This window comes from Ochotona princeps, chromosome 5, assembly GCF_030435755.1.
Source record: "Ochotona princeps isolate mOchPri1 chromosome 5, mOchPri1.hap1, whole genome shotgun sequence".
Lineage (NCBI taxonomy): Eukaryota > Metazoa > Chordata > Mammalia > Lagomorpha > Ochotonidae > Ochotona > Ochotona princeps.
In genome coordinates, this window is record NC_080836.1 from 43,011,367 (window position 1) to 43,033,573 (window position 22,207).

Genomic DNA, 22,207 nt, shown 5'->3' on the forward strand with positions numbered 1-22,207 from the left:
CTTGTGGAAAGTTCCATTTCCGGCTCCATGAGTTTAACTCACATCCAAAAAAATCTATTTGTATCTAATACAGTAAATATTGAAGGAAACAAATGTAGATATTATAAAAAAGAGAGGGAGAGAAGCTTGATATTTGTCCCTGAGAAGGTGGAGACTTTTATCAATTGTTTCTCCTATACATATTATTATAAAATCTTTGAGCTGAAAACAGCCACCTTAAATTTCTCTAAGTACTTGTATTGTGTTGGAAATAAGCACAGACTTTAGAGGAAAAGAACTTTAAAAAGCAACTTGTAGTTTGTCACTGGCTTAATGATCTTGGGTAAATTATCTCATGTAATGAATTTGTCCTATCAATTTACGGAAGAGAAAATGATAGCCCAGAGAAGTTCAAAGCCTTGGCTTGGTCACATGGTAGTTTGTAGACTAGATAAAAAGTATCTGTTGCTTCTCCTGCTTGACTGGTCTAAACTGTTGTCTATGACACTACTCCAGTCCACAATGTCTTCCAAAAGGTTGACTGTTTTTGAAGTTACCATTCATAATGTGACCATAATATTATAAGGCCTTGCTTTAATATCTGATAGGAAATTGCATTTTATTGTATTGACTAAAATCATATTCACTCTCATCAGTAATGCTAATTAGGTTTTTACGCTGATGTGAATAGCAAAAATGGTGATCTGTGTCAGTTGGGGATAGGTTAAATTATGCTACAGAAATTTCTACAACCTCAATTGTTTGAAATTACATAGTATTTTTTCTTAATTATTTCTTAATTCATGTCCATCACAGATCAGCTACTTGTCTGCTCCTTGTGGTCTTACTTTTGAATGTTGCTGGAAGCCATGCCAAGAGAAGAGAATTCCAGAGGATGTCATCTTGGAAGTTAAATATTCCAGTCTGGGAGCAACATATGCATAATTTCTGCTCCCAACTAACTGTCCAGAATTAATCACAGTCATTTGGATTAAAAAGGGAGCCAAATAATGGCATTCCACTCTTCACATTACAGAGTAGACAAGAGCCACAAACAGCCCGTGAACAGTACTAATAAGAATAATGTGGCTTAAAGATATTATAGTTCTGCAAAGGACTGTAATATTTGAAGAATCATCAGTATCAAATATCTCTAGCTGTGTAAATAGAAATATTCTTAGAGCTGGCACCATGATATTGTATGTTAAACCACTGCCAGTTGTGCCAGCATCCCATATAGGTGCCAGTTTTTATCCTTGCTGCTCTGCTCTGCTTCCAGTCCAGCTCCCTGCTCATAACTTGGGACAGCAGTGGAGGTTGGTTTAAGTCCTTTGGACCTGGCACCCATACGGCAGAAACTCCTGGCTCTTGGCTTTGTATTGGTTTAACTCCCACCATTGAGACCATTTAGGGAGTGAACCAGTGGATAGAAGATATTTCTTTCTCTGTCTCTGCTTCTCTATGTAACTGTGCCTTTCAGTTTAATACAAATCTTTAATTTTTTTAAAAAAAGATATATTCTGGTAAGATATCAAGGCTTGAAGTCATGTCACCAATGATTTGGGGTTTTAATGAGTATTTATTATGTTCTATATAGGTGTAAATATTCTCCTCCATAAACTTTGACAGGCATGGATATTCTTCTTTACTGGTTTTCTTTTTCATTTCTTGATAGTTTTTTTCCTCCATGAGCAGTAGGGATAGATCTGTAGGGAGAATTCTTGCTTTCCTTTGCTGTGCTGCACATTAACTATCCTAATTTGTCTTATTGACTAGTTACATTTTGCTTATCCACTGGATTCCCTAACTAGTTACTACCACATACTTATTGTTTATTAAGAATTGGGCCATTCAAATGTACCAAACAGTAACATGTAGATAATTTTATAATGTTTGTTAGAGAGGGGGAGTAGGTAAAAAATGGTAAAGAAAGGTTGTAATGAGATAATTACTGAGGCTAAAACATTAGGTTTAAGAGTTCGTCCTAAAAAAAAAAAAGAGTACGCTTCATTTTATCATTCACCTACTATTATGTTTTCACAAAGAATTATACTATATTAATTCTTCAATAGTTTCACTGTGTCCATGGTTAAGTAGTTTTATTAGAATGTTTCTTCAGAGGTGACAGGCTAATAAAATACCATGAATGTTTGTTGTCAATAATCCTTGTACTATAGAAAGAATGCTCAGTAAATGAAATTAAAATGAAATAAACATAGCTTCAGCTAAGTGAAACCTGGTTATACAAAATCAAAAAGCAATGTAAATATCTTTCTATTTCTGGTGAAAGATTCATTTGTCTACAATATACTATTCAATGTGCTGATAACAATATGTATTTATATAGGTGGTTGAAGTTTGAAGAAGATGTGGAAGATGGAGGAGAAAGGTGGAGCAAGCCTTATGTGGCTACTCTTTCATTGCACAGCTTATTTGAATTGAGAAGTTGTGTTTTGAATGGAACTGTGTTGCTGGACATGCATGCTAACACCTTAGAAGAAATTGCAGGTACATATTGTCCCCCTTAGTCTATTTTACTCCTGTGAGCGTAGCTGATTTTATTTTTCTTGTAATTCCCTGCATGTGTGAACTTTGGAAAGGAAATTCAGATGATCAGTGTATGGGGCCTAAAAATTTATGTTCTTCTACATCTATATTTGAAGTAAAAGGAATTATATCTCAGAGAAATGTAATCTTGTTTGTGAGTGGCAACTCAAGAATATAGCTGAGATATTTTGACTGCCATTCGGTATCTATTTTTGACTACACAGTTAAACTGTCAGCAATAGAAAATTGAAGGGGAAGAATTGTACTTGCTAGAAAATGGCTTTCTGATATTCAAAAACAAAAATAAGGAAGTGAAAAAAAAATCAGGATACAGGAAAAATGTTGATTGAGAATAGACACAGAAAAAAAAGTATGGGGCCCTGGCATGATAACCTAGTGGGTAAAAAGCCCTTGCCTTGCACGCGGCAGGATCCCTTATGGGCACTGGTTCATATTCTGCCCCTGCTTCCCATCCAGCTCCTTTCTGGTGACCTGGGAAAGCATTCCAGGGTGGCCCAAAGCATTGGGATCCTGCACCGATGTAGGAGACCCGAAAGAGGCTCCGGGCTCCTCACATTAGTTCGGCCCAGCTCTGGCCACTTGGGGAATGAATGAATGAATGAAATTTCTTCCTCCTCTCTATATCTATCTGACCTTCCAATAAAAATAAAATACATTTTAAAAATATTAAAAAAGAGAAAAGTTTGGCCATTTATTTTCAATGAATTCAAATTTGGGCAACATTTGAATTTTTAAACAGATCTCTCTCTGTGTGTCACACACACACACACACACACACACACAATGTAATACTATGCCTGGTCCCTGGGATGCATAATTTGTATTGACGTTCTATCATGGCCACATAGCAAAGCAGTTGTATTTAGGAAGTGCATCATTGTTATATAAAGAACTCCTATATCTTTTGACCTGAAGATAATCATTTTGATAGAAGCAAAATAATGTTCTATCCCCACAAGAATTGAGCATTTTAAAAAGCATAAATGAAATACCTAAGAATCTGTTAAAACAAAGACTGGCACACTTTTTAAAAGGCTTTAAAACTAAAGACTAAAGCACTTTTTTTTCAAAATTCCTAGCTTGAGAAAAAGAAGTTCATATGCAATGTTTTGTGAAACAGAACGTATGGAACTCTTTAATAATCAGTTATGTGAAACAGATAAAAAGAACCTGCCCATATTCTGTGTGTTGTGGTTTGAAAGGCTAATCTTTCCCTCAAAGCGCCAAGATCCCATATGCACTCCTGTTGATATTTTGGCTGCTCTACTTTCCAACTTGCTCCCTGCTTGTGCCCTGGGAAAGCAATGGAAGATGGCCAATGGCCTTGGAACCCTGCACCTTCATGGGAGACCTGGGAAGAGGCTACTGACTCTTGGTTTCTGAATGGTTCAGCACTGTTCATTGTGGCCACTTGAGGAGTAAGCCCTCAGATGGAGGTACTTTCTCTCTCCTCTGTGAATCTGCGTTTCCAATAAAGAATGAATATATGTATATTTTTAAGGAGTTTAAAAGAGAATGTTGTATTAAAATATTGATGTGTCCAATTCAATTATAATCTTCAGAAAAGCCCCACAAAACAAGGGTCATCCCATCATCTTTTATTGAGAAAATAGAAACTTGTTTTTGTGATTCAGATTCTAATCAGGAGCTTCTGAATCTCCAGATAAGTATTCTCTCTACCACATTACAATTTCTGTTGGAAGAAACAAAATTTTTACCATTTTATTTGAAAGGTGAAAAGAGAGAGAGGCAGAGATACATACAAAGAGAGATCTTCCTTTAGTTTGTTCACTCCTCAAAGAATGCAGCAACAAGAACATTGAAAGGTAGAAGCTAGGAGCTGAGAACATAATAAAAGCCATGGGTGTCAGGGATCCAAGTCTCTGGGGCATCACTTATTGTCTCCAAAGTGCACATTAGCAGAACGCTGGAATTAGAAGCAGAGCCAGGATTTGAACTCAGGGACTCTCAAGCGGGATGTGAATGTCCCTAGTGGAATCGTAGCTTCTGCCCAAACATTTTTATATTTTAATGAAAAATAAAATTCCTTGGGTTTCATAATATTTTGGTTTAGAAAGCAATGAGCTTTGTATGTTACTATTTTTTTAGACTTAAATTTGCAGCTTGACTTATTGTTAGTCTTATTTTATAAATAACGATTCAAATTAATAGTCTTACCAAGGGAGATATTATCTGCTGCTTAACTCAGTTATGGCATTGCCTTTGAAAACAGATTCATCCAAATAGGCTTTGAGCTGTCTGTAGGTTTTGATGCTGTCAAATTCCTCAACCTAGAAAAATTAGCATAAAAACACATGTTTCATAAAGATTAAAATTTCTTAAAGCATGTAATTTTTAATGCTTTCTTTCCTTAGGAAGTTTTCCTCCTAGAAAGCCTCCCAGTAACTTGACCAATTATTTGGTTTATTTGACACCTTGTTCATTTTTATTGTCTACAGTCTTACTACTTTCCCCTTTTTCCTGATCACCACCCCCCCTTTCCCAAGCTCAATCCTACAGAGTATGTAAAGGTTAACTGTAAACTTAGTGTTTTCAACTGAATTACATTCTTTAATTTTATTCTTACAGTGTAAGTAGCTCATTGGAAGCTTAATACACAAATTGTGTTAAATTACTCTTTCTTCTCTTCCAATTTGTGTGCATCTTTCTGACTCTGAAGTAGACCACTGAAAATGTCACATTTTCCATGTCAAGAAACTTATAAACTGCCACTTAAAGTATGTGGGGAGTTTAGAGCTAATATCACAAAAAATATGATTACAATTGTTACCATCTTTTTTTCTTTAATTATCTGTTTGAAAGGCAGAGCTATATACAGAGAGGGAGAGACAGATCTTCCATACAATTGTTCTCTCTCCAAATGTCTGCAACAATTAGGGCTGGGTCAGGTAGAAGCCAAGAGCCAAGAACTCCAACTATGTCTCCCATATGGATGACAGAGGCCTAACTCCTATGCCATTTTCTACTGCTTGATTGGAAGTGAAACAGCTAAGACTCCACCTGGCAGCAGTGCAGGAGGCAGATTAACCCTGTACCACAACATTGGCCATATTAGACATATTTCCAGTCATTAATGAGAAGATTCCCTCCCACTGTGTAATTATATATTGACTTTATACATTTATTTTACTTCTAAATAAAACAGCATCACAATATTACAGCCAGCCATTATTTTTTATTTTTTACTTGGATTTATTTTCATTGTGTGACAATTATTCTGCAATAGTAAATCTGTAGAAAATTATTGTTTCATATTTTTGCAACTTCTAACTTTGCAAGGTATTTTCATATCCATTATTATGTTTTATATGTGTTATTACTTATAATGTAAGATGGAAGCTATTTCCTCTGTTTTATAAGCAAATAAATAGAAAGCAATGTATGAAAGATGACATTCATACAGTAGCAAAAAATTTCTTTTGGAAATCCATAGTCATAAATTTGGTTGTATTATTCCATGATAATCTGTGATAACAGTGAGTACCAAAGAGACTTAGAACTTTTTATTCACCTTCCATTTATCATTATTTTTCCATATTTAGGTGGTTATTAGAATATATTAATTTATATTTTCCAAAGGTCAAGTGTGTATTTTTTATGAGAGTCAGAAAAACAGACAGAGAAAGAGAAAGACAAGCAGACAGACATCTCCCATCTGCTGGTTTATTCACTCAGTGTCTGCAGCAGCCAGGCTAGTGTTGGCCTAGACTTAAGAGCCACTTGAGCCATCCCTAATGTGTGTCAAGGTGCACACCAGTAGAAATCTGAAATCTGAAGTGGAGCTGGAACTCAAACACAGTCACTTCAATATGGGATTTGAGTATTACTAGGTCAAATCCCTCCCCCAACATTAGATATCATTGTTTTCTCTTAAGAACTCTACATTTTAATATTTTGTAAATGCACAAACACTGCAGGATTAATGTTTTGTGATATTTCCTAGTAGAATATGTCCCAGATATTATATTGGCATGATCAAGTAATTTTATATCAGTATTCTGTTTTTTTGAACAGATTTATATAATTCCTGAAGTAGTTTTGTAGACTTGGTAGCAGAAAATTTCATTTATATCTGGTGGCAGAGCTGTTAAAAATTTCCGGTATAATTAAAGTACGATTTTATTTTGGATGAAGTAAATTTAAAATATATTTTCCAATGTTTTAGGGAGCTCAGTAAATATAAACTCCATCCATTAAAATATCACTTAACCTTTTGAAGCCCAAATTTCTACAGATCCATTTTTATGATGATTTAACTCTGACCCAGAGAAACCGTATATTGAAAATATTGTAATTATATATATTTGTGGCATTTTATTTATTCATTTTCATTTTGAGAGACAGAGAAAGAGCAAGAGATAGCTTCTATATGTGGCTTCATTCCCCAAATGCCAGCAATTCTCAGGATTGAGAAAGAGCAAAGCCAAAGACCCAGAGCTCAACATAGGTCACAAGCAATTTTATGGTTTATGTGAATCCTTTGACATTCAAAGGATTACAAAGAATAGCATTATAAAGAACAATAATAGAAATGTTTCTCTATAGTCTGTGTTCTTTATCCTATTTATGTCAATGATAAGAATAATTGAAACCAATCTAAAGCTAGTATCACGGAGCTTATCTATCATAGCTTTGAACCTTTAAATAGCCTTTGCTTTTTGAAACCTATCAGAGGAAAATACAGTTTGTACTAGTAAATATAAGCCAAAAATAAGGAGGAATGGTGTAACTACATATTTTTAAATATGCCTATATTTGAACAATCCTTGATCTGTAAAATGAATATTCCATGACAGCTTATGTTTTGATATACATACTCCTTAATGCTGGCAGCCAAATTACAAAATCTAGAGCCTTCATATCTCCCACTGCTCTCCTAACAGCTTTTGAAGTTCAATGAGTTTTCAGAGCATTTATATGGTAAAGATGGAGGGAGTATCATGAAATTACCTGATCAAGTTGAAAAATAGTAGCTGTGGCACTGTTATTTCATATGGGCATTGGTTCATGTCTTGGCTAATCTACTTCTGATCCAGCTCTCTGCTTATAGCGTGGGAAGGCAGTGGAGGATGGCTCAAATCCTGAGGCCCATATATCTGTGGGGGAGAGCTGGAAGAAGTTCCTAACTCCCAGCTTTAGATCAGCTCAGCTATGGCTGTTGCAGCCATCTGGGGAGTCAACCAGTGGATGAAAGAACTTTTCATTCTATCTCTCTTTCTCTCTCTGTAAAATCTATCTTTCAAATAAAAGTAAAAATAAATGATTAAAAGATGAAAGCCACATTTTGTGAGATACTATTTCCCATAATACTACTAGTTTCTCTAGAGCCTGCAGAATTTTAGAAGCATTTTACTCATTTATCCTTTCTTTTTTTACCCATCAGCAATGGGCTTTGGCAGACTACTGTTATGTAGACATCATACCATGCTGAGATTGCATGACTTGTCTGTGGGCTAAAGCCATTATGGCCCATTATCCTCTTCTACTTTTCAGGTTAATACTAATATATTTTACAGCAGTGAGGAAAATTATATAAATGATTAATGGATCAGATTCACTTTGAAGCTTGCATCTCTTCCCCCAGATGTAATGTGACTACTCTTAATCAAGATGGTTACATTTTCATGTCATCAGGATATTATTTGTTGAAGTTACGCCCCTGGGTTTAATTTGTACTTCTGTGCAACTAGTAACTAATGGATGATTTGGCTTATTTCTGTTAGTAATTTCTTTTCTGTACCTACTTCAAAGAAAGTCCTTACCTCTGAGAAACTGTGAAGCTATTGACAAGCGCTCAAGTTTGGATTGTGCTTTTAGTAGAAATTAAGTCATAAGTATATACAGTTTATTTCTTTTTTTTAAAGATTTATTAATTTTATTACAAAGTCAGATATACAGAGAGGAGGAGAGACAGAGAGTAAGATCTTTCGTCCGATGATTCACTCCCCAAATGACTATAATGGCCGGTGCTGCGCCGATCCGAAGCCAGGAACCAGAACCTCTTCCGGGTCTCCCACGTGAGTACAGGGTTCCAATGCATTGGGCCATCCTTGACTGCTTTCTCAGGCCACAAGCAGGGAGCTGGATGGGAAGTGGAGCTGCCGGGATTAGAGCCGGCGTCCATATGGGATCCCGGGGCATTCAAGGTGAGGACTTTTAGCGCTAGGCCACGCCGCCGGGCCCCTACACAGTTGCTTTCTGTTCTGACTGGAATATCAAACTGGGGAGTCAAATCATGACTTATGGATAAAAACAAACTATTGGTATTACAATAACCTATTTTACAGCTTCCATTATGAAATAGCTATGAAATAGCTATGACATCTATTTCATATAAGTTTTCTATCATAACAGTATTTCAGCACAATTTTATATACTTTGATAATTAGCCTGTTTCTTCATTAATTCAGGACATTATGATTATTGATCTCCAAATAATTAAAATATGGGTTTATGAACATTTGGAGTAGTTATAATGGCTAATTTTCAAATATTTCTCATCTATGTTATGACTATCTCCCCACTATTTATTCTACTTCTTTCCACTGTGTAAGAAAAGTGATAGGAGCTGGTGCTGTGACATAGTAGGCTGTTTCCTCCTGTGGCACTGGCATCCCATGTGAAAACAGGCTCAAGTCCTGGCTGCTCCACTTCTAATCCAACTCCATGCTCGTGGTCTTGGAAAGCAGCACAGGATGGTTGAAATCCTTGAGAGAAAAGGAACTCTTTTTTTTTTTTTTTTTTTTTTTTTTTTTAGAGAAAGGCACGTGTGCACATACACACACATGCATCTCTTACTGGAAGTTGACAGAAATATGTTTTCTTGTCATGCTAGCAGCCACATTATTGCTACAAGGATGAACTTACAAGGGGAAGAAGCTTTATTCCCTGCTGTAAGTGTGAATACTAGAAAATACAAAGAATCTTCTTTTTTACTGTAATTTGTGTTTTTGAAAAATAACCCAGAAAATAATACATTGAAAATTAACCAAAAGAGTTCTAGTGAAAATTTGCACAAGGATTTCTTGTGCAAGATTGGTACAGGAAAAAGTTAAATTTGTGCTTATAATGCCATTCTTAGTGATTTTTAAAAATGACTTGTTACTATTTTACAGTTTTAGAAAAATATATATTTCATTGAGAAGCAGAGTGACAGAGAAAGACAGATAAAGAGACAGGGAGAAAGAACTCATCTGTCCTTTGGTTTACTCCCCAAATGGCTGCAATAGCCAGCGCTGGACCAGGCTGAAGCCATGAGCCTTCAACTCCAGCAATGTGTCCTACATGAGTGGTAGGGGTCCAAGGAATCGAGCCGTCCTCTGCTGTTAACAAATGTCTGGTTTGGAGGCAGGACAGCTGGAATCTGATATGGCATGCAGGTATTGTGCACAGAGGCATAATCTGTTGTGCTAGGATGCCAGCTACCCAAGAATTCATTCCTAAATAAAGTTGCGTAAAGTTGTTTTGGTTGTGCATATTTGGAATCTGGCTCATTTTGGCACACATATGAAAGCTGTGATCACATTCTTCCTCTCTTCCCTCTCCAGATATGGTCCTGGACCAACAAGTGAGCTCAGGTCAGCTCAGTGAAGATGTGCGCCACAGAGTTCATGAGGCACTGATGAAGCAGCATCACCACCAGAATCAGAAAAAACTAACAAACAGGATTCCTATTGTCCGTTCCTTTGCTGATATCGGCAAGAAACAGTCAGAACCAAATTCCATGGACAAAAATGGTAAGTATCGATATATTGTGCTATTTTTGTCTACCGTAGATCTCTGAAATATCAGAATATTCTACAACCTTTAACATAGATTTGATTTGGAAGTGATTTTTTAATATTCAGTTTATTGTAGAATAGTTTTCTTATATGCATGTATTATACATGTAACCTTCTTACCAAGTGTCAAATTGTAGAACTTTTAACAACGCATTTAATTTTCCTGACTCACCAAACAATAGAAAGGAAATGTATTGAGTAAGAAGTTAAAGTTTCAAATACAGCAAATACACAAAGCAGCTAATGTAGAAGGACAACTCTTTCTTGCCACACTTGAGAATGTGGGAAAATGTTGTGATTTATTCTGTATATGATATTAAAGTTACTGCAGACAATGATTGCAATTTATTATTTGTGGAAAAAATATGGATTTCATGGTACTCAATCAAAAGATTCCAACAGCATTAACATTTAAAATGACCATCAGTGTCTAATTCATGGACACAGTAAGGTTTTCATAGTGGTGTTTCAATATTCCAGGAACCACTCCACTAGCTGTCTTTACATGCCAACATGGATGACCACCATTGTTGTCAAGCAGACATGACTTAACTGTGATTATGCTTTAAACAATTTTATCATTCTTGTACTTCTCTCCTTGCATCTAAAGAACCCTTCATTTGTACTAAGGAAATTGCTTAGGAATCTCCATTATCATCCATCCTTTCCATTAGGAGAATGAATCACAATGAAGGCATATGAATTTTTAGATCTTTCATCAGCTATAACAGTTTTCCAATTCTAAAAAATAAAAATTAGTGATAAGTATTTTCAAATGGTTTGTTGGAAAGACTCTGATTTCCAAAAATGGATTAAAGCACATATATGACAGCACAGAATATTTGATAGATTTTTTTACTCCTCATTTAAGGAGTGAAAAAAAAAAGCTTCAGAAATGCCTTAAATATAAATGTATGAAATTTAGTTTTCTACAGACTGCTTTATAAAGGAATTTTCATACTGTTGAATCAGATATACACAAGAAACATAGGAAAATGCTTTTTAAGATAATTAAGTATAATTGGTTTCAAAATTAAGAGTGGGTTCTTCATAGCAAATTATACTTAAATACTTGTTTGAATTTGAAGACCCTTCGGTGACTCAATGATATTGAAGTCATTGTTATTATATAAAAGTTTATAGTTGTGAATGTATGAAGCTCACTGTGTCATCATTACTGATGTTTTCTAACTTGTATTTGTAGTGTCCACCCACCACTCTGAGGACATATAACTTGCTTAGCATAAAGTCATATTTTAAAATTATATTTATATCCCGAATCACAGTTTTCTTTAAAATATGTGATACATAAAAATGAAAAAGCCAAATTTTTATAATCTGGGAGATATAAAAGTAGTGCTCTTATTACGCTTACAGTTCTAGTATTTGTTTGGCATGGTGATGTTAAGAAAACAGTTGGAATTTTATTCGTTTCGACTATAGCTTTATGTGTACAAAAAAACTCATTAAAACCTACCCATGAAAGGACTGTTGTGGTGCAGTGGCTGAAATTGTAGTTTATGATGCTTGGTATTCCATATTTGCTGATTTCAGTCCTAGCTGCTCTGCTGTGCTCCAACTCCCTACTCATGTGCCTGGGAAGGCAGCAAAAGACGGTCCCTGTAACTCATGTGTGAATCTGGAGTCCCTGGCTTTGGGCTTTAGCCTGGCCTAGACCTGACTGAGTAAATCTGGGGAGTGAAGCAAAGGATGCAAACACTTCCGGCCTGTCCATCTTCCTTTCCCTTTGCCTCCGCTTCTCCCTCTTCCTGTGTCACTTGCTTTTTGAGTAAATGAATCTTTTCTTTTTCAAGATTCATTTATTTAAAACAATTTTTAAAAAAATGTTATCGTTATTAGAAAGTCATATATACAGAGAGGAAGATCCTCTGTCTGCTGATTCACTCCCCAAGTGGCCATGATGGCTGAAGCTGAGCTGATCGGATGGCAGGAACCAGGAGCCTCTTCTGGGTCTCCTACATGGGTGCAGGGTCCCAAAGCTTTGGGCTGTCCTCGACTGCTTTCCCAAGCCACATGCAGAGAGTTGGATGGGAAGCGGGGCTGCCAGGATTAGAACTGGTGCCCATATGGGATCCTGGAGCATTCAAAGCGAGGACTTTAGCCACTAGGCCACCGAACCAGGGCCCAAATCAATGAATCTTACAGAAACTATGTATCCATGAACAACTAATTCCAAGAATGCACAGTAAAAAAAACTTTAGTCTTCGTTTCATTGCTTTTACTGAAATCCGACAAAATGTGTCTATAAAATTTTTATTTATTCAAGAAGTAAGCATATTAGATTGTGAACAAGTCGACTTTATAATTCAGATTTCCTTGGAGTAATGCTTACTATACAAATAATTTTGTCATATTTTTTTGAACATATAGGGAATGGAATTCACTGGATTAATTATTTATTGTAATATCATGCAGACCTAGCTAGACTGTTAGTGCTTTGAACTTGTGCTCACTATATGTAGAAGTCATAGAATTATAACTATGAATCATAAGTTTACATATAGACACATATAGAAACAAGATTTTCTGAGAGCTTCCTTTTGTCTTATTCAGGAAATGGCTTAGTTTTTCTAAAACCTGGAATCCGAGTGGTTCTAAAATGATTCTTTCACCATCTGTACAGTAAACTTTCTTCTGAACACACACAAATCTTTCGAGGCATACGTTAGGGCAATAAAATCTTGGAAACATTTATAACAAGATTCATATAGCCAATTAAGTATTGTCGTAGAGTATGCTGTCAGTAAATGGTTTTCTAAGCCTAGACTTATAACACTTCCTTATGACTCTGTTTTTCTTCCTCACACACTTTACATAATTATGTGTGTTGAGAATTCTGAAAATATGTATAGACTTCACCAATTTAGAAATAAATCTCCTACCCAGAAGTGGGGAAAAAAGTGTGACAGACCTTTACTAGGAAAGTTTTCCATCTACTTATGAACTCTAAAACCTGACAAACTCTAGATAAACAAAGTAAAAATTATAACCATAAATATAAATTTGACATTCTATTTCAGAATATGCAAAAAATTTAATTTAGCACATTAATATAGAGATACAAAAAGATTTCAAAGCATTCCAAAGGGTAATTCTTACATTTTAAAAATATTCTTGAGAGATATTTTATGCAGAGATATTGGATTTTTTTTCTTTTAGGATTATAGAACAGGAATTAAGCACAGTGTAGATTTTCTAGGAACAAGTAAACACAACACACTTTTCTTTCTTTTATTTTTATTTTATAGAAACAAATTCCCTTCTCTTATTTGATGTATTTTTCTTTTAGAGGCAAAGCCATTGAAATTCCCTGATAAATGAACTGATGCTAATGTAAGGAAATCTGAAAGTCATGCCGAATAGGCTTCCTGCTTCCTTAGTTGTGTTGTTCCTAGAGGATTCTTCCGTAGTAATATTCCTACTGGTTTAACATGCACAGTATTCAGAATGAAACTCTCCCCCCATTGTATAGAATAGATTAACAAAATGTTGCCTTTCTTTGCTCCTGTGCTCCACAGTTCCACAGTTTTCTATCCATACCCTTTTTTAGTGATTTGTAATGATTTGTGAATCTCACATCCAAATATAGCAGCTTACTGTCCCCCCGCCCTTTTGGTATAATTCATTCCTTGGTAGTCTGTGTATTCTCTTCAGGGCTAAGATACAGGATGCTATGGATTCACCATGCATTTTTAATGCCACCATGCTGTGTTTAACTTTCACTTTTCATTAAGCATCAAAACTGTGAGAATTAAAATGCCTGATTCTGATGTTTCAATAAAAAGTGACATTTATATTTGGCAAAACAACGGCAAAAGTAATAATAGAAAAATTATATCTACTTTGACTTTAGAATCCCCCAAAAGAGGTAAAAAGTATTCAAAATAAATATATCAGCATTATTCAAATATGGCCTTAAAACTAGAAATATTTCCTGAAAGTCTAAGATTTTTGTGATAAGTGATATAGAAAGCAAAATATACAAAGAATTGTATTTGTTACTCAGTTCATGCATGTATTTATATGTTAAGATATTTGCATTACAATTGTATTTTAAAATGTTATTACCCTTTGATACATTATATATTCCTGAAAATAATCTGGAAACCTTAGTTTCTTTGGCTATAGATATCGTCATTTCACTCTGTCCTTTACTTATAATTTCTAACTCTGTTCCTTTTCCTTCATAACATCTTTTTGTAACTACCTCCTAAACTGTACACTTTCTAGTTGTAGCTTTTGTTTGGATCTTAAAAGGAGATACACAGTGAAAAATCTCTAATTTAATGCTCAAAGACACAGATTCTCAGAGAATGTTTAGGTTTGGACGGATTGGGTATATGTTGACTGTTTTGGCCTGGGTAGGTTCCAACCCCTAAAGCAATGTACACATAAGTTTTGTGGATGACTTTTATTTATAGTTTTTGGAAGTCTGGTTTATTGCCTTATATTCATTTCTTTTACAAATGCTTTACTTTTTATTTTTGGATGCTTCATGTTGACATGTGTTTAGATACTTATATACTTGTTTGTTAAATACTGAGTCTCATAAATAATATATCCATGGTTTCAATTTAATCCCTCATACTGTTACATCTTTGAAGAAAATAGATTAGAATAATAATTCTTAGACTTGCCTGAGAGAAAACATATGAAAAGATTTGTGGATTTGAAGGAATTAAACATTGTTTAATAAAGATATTTCCCACTGTTCAAAGAAAATCAAATGTCATTGTTGATGCAACTGATGGGTCTGTTTGTAGACTATATTGTTGTTTCCGAGTTCTAGAATGTCAAGGCTACGTCTTAACAGCAAACATATTTATAATATGATGTGGCTAAATGTGTTATTTAGCGTATTAATTATTCTTAGGCATACCAAATTTTCTCATAGTTTAATTATATGCATGCTTTCATGTTCTTAAAGTGTAACTCACCTAATCAACATTTTCTAAATATTTAGCCCTTCTTTCTTTATGTTTTCTATTTCCATGGAAAATGTATTGTTACACATGTATGTAACTTTGTCATTCATCTTTATATTTCTTTATTTTGCTCTGTCTTGTGTCTGTCTCTAACAGGCTCATCTCATCTCTGTACCTCCCTCATCTCCTACCCTTTGGGTACTCTAAATGCGTTGACGGTTTCTGAGGTAGTGTAAACCAGCTTGGTCTCTAGGTTAATAGCATTGTACTTCCATGTCTTCATCCCAGTTTCCTTCTAGTGCACGTGATTTACAGTGGATTGAGCAGCAGCAAATAATGAAACACTGACGTGTCCTGTTATTCCATTGATTTGAATTTGGCCAAATAGAAATTGAAGAGCTGCTGTTTCACAATATTTACACTTATATAATTAATATATAATTCACCTACAGAAGAGGCCAAGACATAAATGAGTTATTTTAACATTTAACCAATATTTACTGTTGTTTCAGTGAGGCACTTCAATAATACTGACATTACATAAAGTCATAAATCAACAATTTTTATGTAGTTGTATTCTTCCCCAAAAATTTTATGAGGAAGGAAGTGATTGCACCAGTCTCAAAATAAACCTTGACATTTTTATACCAGCAAGTAAAAAAGTGGGGCTTTCAATTCTCTTGAATTATTGTCAATTACTCCCATGATTGCGCCTCAACTTCTGATTTTTCCTAGAAAAATACGTAAATTTTTGTCTAGTACATGATCCTGACGTAGAAGTTCAGAGGAAAAACATGAATTAATGACTCATGGAAAACTAATTCAAGTAGGTGCTAGTATGAATATCAGGCACTTTATACTTTAATTTCTAATAGATAAGAAAGTTAGAATTTTGGATTTAAGAGATAAAAGTTAAGAGATCAGAAAGCAAACTATGGTTGGGAAGAATGATGTTAGCTTTTTCAAATGCTTATTAGGCGTAGGGAGCCTTTTTCACATTAAGGTTATTTGCATATTTTTAATATCATTTTTAAATTATCAATTTAAAAATAGCCTGTTTTAAAGATTTAAAGAACTTTGAGTCCTGCCTGTATTGTCTTGGGAGAACTAGGCGAAATGATTTTGTAGGCCTGGATAGTCATAGAAACTATTCAGTTGGTATTAGTGATGTTGAATTTTCATCAGTTTTTAAAATATTTTACCCTGCATGTAATAAGATCACTGAGTCAAATGCCTTTTTCACTGCTGTCTTCCATATATAAAAATCATTTAGAAATTACAACAAGGGCAATTTATTATTATAATAATATCCATTTATAGGTGGGTGGCGATCATTAGCCAAAGTAAAAATAATGCAAAGAAATAAGCCAAAGCATTTATGTTTACAAGCATAATGGCTTTAGTGATTGGAAAATTCATCATAAAACTATGGTTCATAAAGCTTCCATACATTTCTAATTACTAAATCTTAACTTTGCAGTACTTTGCTCTGGATAGGAAGATATCTTAGCAAATTCATTGTTATTCTACTATGAAACTCACTGCTGAGTGAAGATAAAATCCTGTAACTTAAAATTGTCAGTCTGTAAACTGTATTGCAATAGACATTAGCAAGAAAACAAGAGATTCTCATTCAAAGCCTAAATTTATTGTTTCTTGCTACATAATAGAATTTTAGTTAATGAAATTCAGTGTGAAATAACTGTATCATCTTCTTTTGAATTATAGTAGCCATTGGAATAAAAATAAATAAGTACTGAACAAAGATTTTAATTGGTAACAGAATTTCAAAAATTGTTTTAGTTTATTTGATTTCCAGTAATTCTTTGGATTGTGGATTACATGTGAGTTTTAATTTTATATGTATAGCAAATCAAATGTTACCCTTTTAAAATTCTGACTTTAAATAACTCAGACTAAACTTTGAGCTTCACTTTAAGTAATAAAACCCATGTATTTTTTGTTTCCTTCTGGATTGTCAAAAATCAATTGGAGATACATACATTTGATGTCTTATTTGAATAAATTATATACTTTTAGAAATTATGCCAAATTTGGCATATTCCTTAAACTTTGCAGGACTTTGAATATTATTAAATGTATTTAATAGTATTTAACAACTACTTGGAAATACAAAAAGATATAAAGTTTATGGCTTATATTCCTGTATCACAGATTAGTAGTTTTTATAGTTTCCTGCATAGCTTGTATTCTCTACACATATATGGAACCTAAAAGAATTAGGGAATTTACTGTCATCTATATATTTTCTGAAAATATTTGTAGAAATGGTTTCTAAATCTTTTCCTGATTATCAATTTCAATGGATAATTTTTATGAAACTCTTATTTCCTGGATCAACAATAACATAACACAGTAAGTCTTAAAATATGTTAATCATTTTATTTATTACATATAATATTGACACACTTATTATAATTAATTATAAGAGGAAATACAACTGTCAAGTTTTTAAGTATACAGCATGAATTGAAGGTAGTTTTAATAAGTTCTGCTTAAATATGCAAATGAAGACATAAGCCTTTGAATTTTTCAAAATCTAATTTCCAGTATATTTTCTACTCAATTCAATTTTTTTCAAAGCTGAAAAGTCTTCACAGGGTTTATTCTCCTTTTGTATGTGTTTACTGACAGACTTAAACAGTTGTAATTGTGTACCACATGAAATAAATTATTGTAAGAAAGCAGATACTTGTTTAATTCATTTATCTTTCCATAACATTAAGTTCATCGCTCAGTTTTAAAGAACATTAAATAAATTTATGTTTAAATATATTTGATATTCTAACTCATGAAAATATGGAGAAATGATGTGAAACTGGTGATTGAAGACATCTGTTAGTAGCACAAATGCACTTCTTCAGGGGTTTTTTTAGAACAATATATTGAATGGCTGCTAATGAATGGTTCACAGTCATAGCTGCACACTGCAGTTAGAAATGGGAGAATGAAAATAGCCTGTGTGGCTTATGTGATATTTCACTGAAATGTATGTCTTCTCCTGAAATATCCTATAGTCAGAATTTGTCAACATGCTTTGCAGTAAATATGCTTGAAAAACTGATTTTATTTTTATCTTCACTACATATGTTATTTTAGTTTTTAAGTGGAAGCATAGAAATGTTTAAGTTCTAAATGAATCTTCAGTCTTTTACTTTCTGATAACCTAACAATGTTAAAACTTAAAAACTATACCTTGTTGAATAATGTTTGCCTAGAAAGTTTTACAGTCCAGAAAGCAAAATACAGTAATATTTGGGAAAAAAAAGTAGGGGTGTCAGTCATGTAATAATTTCTAATTAGCAAGCAACATGTAGGTTTTGAGGAGGATATTTAAAATTTTTTCTTATATTTACACACACAAATTCGAAGATACTACAGCAGTTGGAGAAGATGAGATAATAGATACACCATGAATAAAATGGGATTAGGAAGGCAGAAGGGATTTAGGCAGAGAGAATAATTTTTGATATCCGAAACAGTTGAGAATAAGAAATGTATTTTGGACTCCCTGACTTATGACCACACATATGACAAATATTGGGTTGTTACGTTGAATCTGAAGGAGAGAAGTTAGAGAAGAGCGATACATTTGAAGTAAGCAAACCTAGTTTATTTTTTCATTTAATTATGGACAGATCTCAGATTGCCTTAATTACAAGTAAGGTTAACAGTAAATGGTGAAATTAAGCTTCTTTTTGTATTTCTTCTCTTTTTTCTACCTTTTTTTAAAATTAAACTTTTCTAGTCATTGTCACATTCCAAGCTCTATCATCCACTTTAATGAAATGTAGGAAAGGATGGCAACATAGTTTTAGTTAGTATTAAATGAAAAACTTACATAATTCATATTTATTAATCTTTTTTCTAATCACAGAATGCAAAGGGGACTGATCCCACTTGTAAACTGTATTTAATATTATAGAGATTGTTTAGTGAAAAGCAGAAGTGCGTTCTAATAAAGGAGAAGAACATTAAGGGGTTTTCTGGGAAGTAGGTGGCAATTTCCTGAATATCAGCCACCATACTTCTAATTGAATCCTAGCAAGTGAAATATCTAAAAGTTATTGCCAAAAACTTCTTCCCCATTGGTTTGATTTTTATATGGAATATAATCTTAAAGTATCCTATGCTATTGTCAGAGAAATATTTGTCCTTTTATGGTTTACATTTATTTTGTTAGTTTTACAATCTTAACATCTATCTATCTTGCCTTTTAAACGTAGTTTTAATTAATATTCAAAAATCATTGATGAATCGTGGTCATATTTAGACACTTTTAAAAAAGATTTATTCGATTTTTATTGGAAAGTCAGATATACAGAGAAGAGGAGAGACAGAGAGGAAGATTTTCTGTCTGATGATCCACTCCCCAAGCGGCCGCAATGGCTGGTGTTCAGCCGATCTGACGTCAGGAGCCCAGTGCTTCTTCTGGGCCTTCCGTGTGGCTACAGGACCACGAGGCTTTGGGCCATCCTCAACTGCCTTCCCGGCCACAAGCAGGGTGCTGGATGGCAAGTGGGGTGTACCGAAATAGAACCCATGCCCATTTGGGAACCCAGCTCATGCTAGGCAAGGACTTTAGCTGTTAGGCTACATTGCTAGGTCATATTTAGATATTTTGTAAATGATCTTTATCTATGGAATGTAATATTTTAATTTTAATCTGCAAATTTATTTCGCTGTTTTTGGGCAGAATTCTCCCATTTCTATCTGGAATTGTTAAATAAGAACTTTCATATTGATATGAATCTATATTGACCCTTCATGCTTACATCATAAACTCATGAAAAAACCTATTTTAGTTTAGTTTTAATTGAAGATCACATTTCATTCAATATGTCTAAACCATGTAAGTAATTGTTTGTATTCTGTAATAACAATCTCTTTTAGCAGGTCAGGTTGTTTCTCCTCAGTCTGCCCCAGCCAGTGCTGAAAACAAAAATGATGTTAGCAGAGAAAATAGCACTGTTGATTTTAGCAAGGTAAGCTTTTCTCCTTCTCATCTAAGTAATTTGCTAAATTGCTGCTAGAGATTAGTACCCATTTTAAAAGGTGTTGACACAATTTTTGCATGTACTTTTTTTTGTTTCTTATTCAGAGCTTTATACTGTAGAAAATGTCACTGTTAAACCAACAGATTTTTACTCATAATCTTCAGGATTCAGCCACTTGGTAAAACCTCTGTCTTTCAATAACATGAACAACTGGACATTAAGAAGGGTGGAAAAGACATTTAAACTATTGTTTAAAATTTTCTCTTAGTTTGGCTTCCATAATTACCTCTTCTCCATTGTGAAAGGGCATATCATAAAACTTCATTATATTTATAATTCAAAGAAAGGCAATAGTGCAAGACTATCCTATAGAACAAGATTAAACTGAGCAGAGTTTTGAATAAAAACATATTAAGGACTGACTAGGTGGAGGGATACATCTAACTGGAACAATTTCAAATTGAATCACTTACTTGAATAATGAACCAGTGACGATAATGTGATTCTGGCTGACAAATTCCCAACATTGTATATGTGCCATTGATGCATTATGGCACAGTAAGAGCTGAATAAAAGTTTCAATATTCTTTAATTAAAATTAAAAATTAATTTTAATTAAAATTTATAAAATTAAAAAAAGAAGAGTGAGAAATTCTTATCTGAGTGGCTGACTCTGAATTGTTACTGAGAGAAATATTTTAATAATTTTAGTAATATATTTAGCACTAGCAATACTTGTACAGAGGGAGGAGGTGGGAGTGGGCAACAGCCATTAACAAAAAGTCACCAGAATCTAGGTTCTAAACCTGTTTTAGAATTCTTTAAATACTGAAATGATCGAGGTCTAGTTATATGCATGCTCTCTGGTGCCTGGTGTAATCTCTAGGAGCTTGGTGTATCAGCTTAAGCCTGTTGATTATGCGTGCAGGGACTGGGAGGCCAACACAAAGGGCATACTAGTCCATGTGGGATGAAACAAAGGCATGAAAAAGGACCTCCACACCAGCAAGAGAGAGAGGTGAGGGCATTTTTGGGCTACATTTCTACAATGGTTCAAAGCTCATTTCACTGTGCAGAGGCATGTGATTCAAATATTAAAGTCAGTTCAAATGTATTCCATCTGTCACTCTAAAAATATCTTTTAAAAACATTACATCTCATTCATCTACCAGTTGGAATAAAATGGGGACAAACTACCAAAACTCTAATTTCTGGTACTCTTAAACTGAAATAATACCATAACAATAATCATAAAAGTTGCTTATTTATTTATACAAGCATTAATAGTCTAACAAGGGCATATTTAGCATCCTCAGAAAACAATGATTCTAGACCCCATGGTTCATTCTTTGAAAGATAGTATCTTCCACCTTTTAAAACAGTATAATCCTTTTACAATGGATCCTGTATCTCCTTATTAATTTTCTTAAGCTGTGTGACCTATCTTTGCATACTTCAAAAATACTTTTCATCACATAGAAACACAAAGGAAGACTGCCAACTTCAGACAGTAGTTGCTTCTTCAGAGCCCTCGAAACATTCATAAACACAGAAAAATGAAATTGGAAATTTTTTTTGCCTTGATAATTTTCTTCCCCATTGCATTTCCATTCACTGGTATATTTCTGCTTTTGATAAACAAATTAAATTACTAAAGCCCCTCATTTAGTACTAGCCACATGTCTTCTGACTCTATAGCATGACACATTGTAAAGAACATAACTTTTTGAGAAAAATGCCAACTTTTAAAGTTTTTTTTATTTTTATGGGAAAGTCAGATATACAGAGAGTAGGAGAGACAGTGAGGAAGATCTGTTTATCTGTTGATTCACTTGCCAAGTGACCACAACTGCTGGAGCTCCACTGATCTGAAGTTAGGATTGTCTTAGTTCTG

General features: G+C 34.0%; 1 protein-coding gene across 5 annotated transcripts in view; it reads left to right on the forward strand.

Annotated features, from left to right (window-relative positions):
- SLC4A10 (solute carrier family 4 member 10) overlaps positions 1–22,207 on the forward strand; it is a 369,353-nt gene that overhangs the window by 266,152 nt on the left and 80,994 nt on the right. For 2 of the 5 annotated variants that reach the window (XM_058664557.1, XM_036493156.2), the window contains 3 exons: positions 2,327–2,487; positions 10,116–10,304; positions 20,210–20,301. In XM_058664557.1, coding sequence (XP_058520540.1) covers positions 2,457–2,487; positions 10,116–10,304; positions 20,210–20,301 — 312 coding nt within the window. In that variant the 5' untranslated portion in view covers positions 2,327–2,456. Of the gene's footprint in view, positions 1–2,326; positions 2,488–10,115; positions 10,305–20,209; positions 20,302–21,241; positions 21,332–22,207 lie in introns of all 5 variants that reach the window. The other 3 variants (XM_058664559.1, XM_004577120.4, XM_058664558.1) reach the window with 3 other exon arrangements.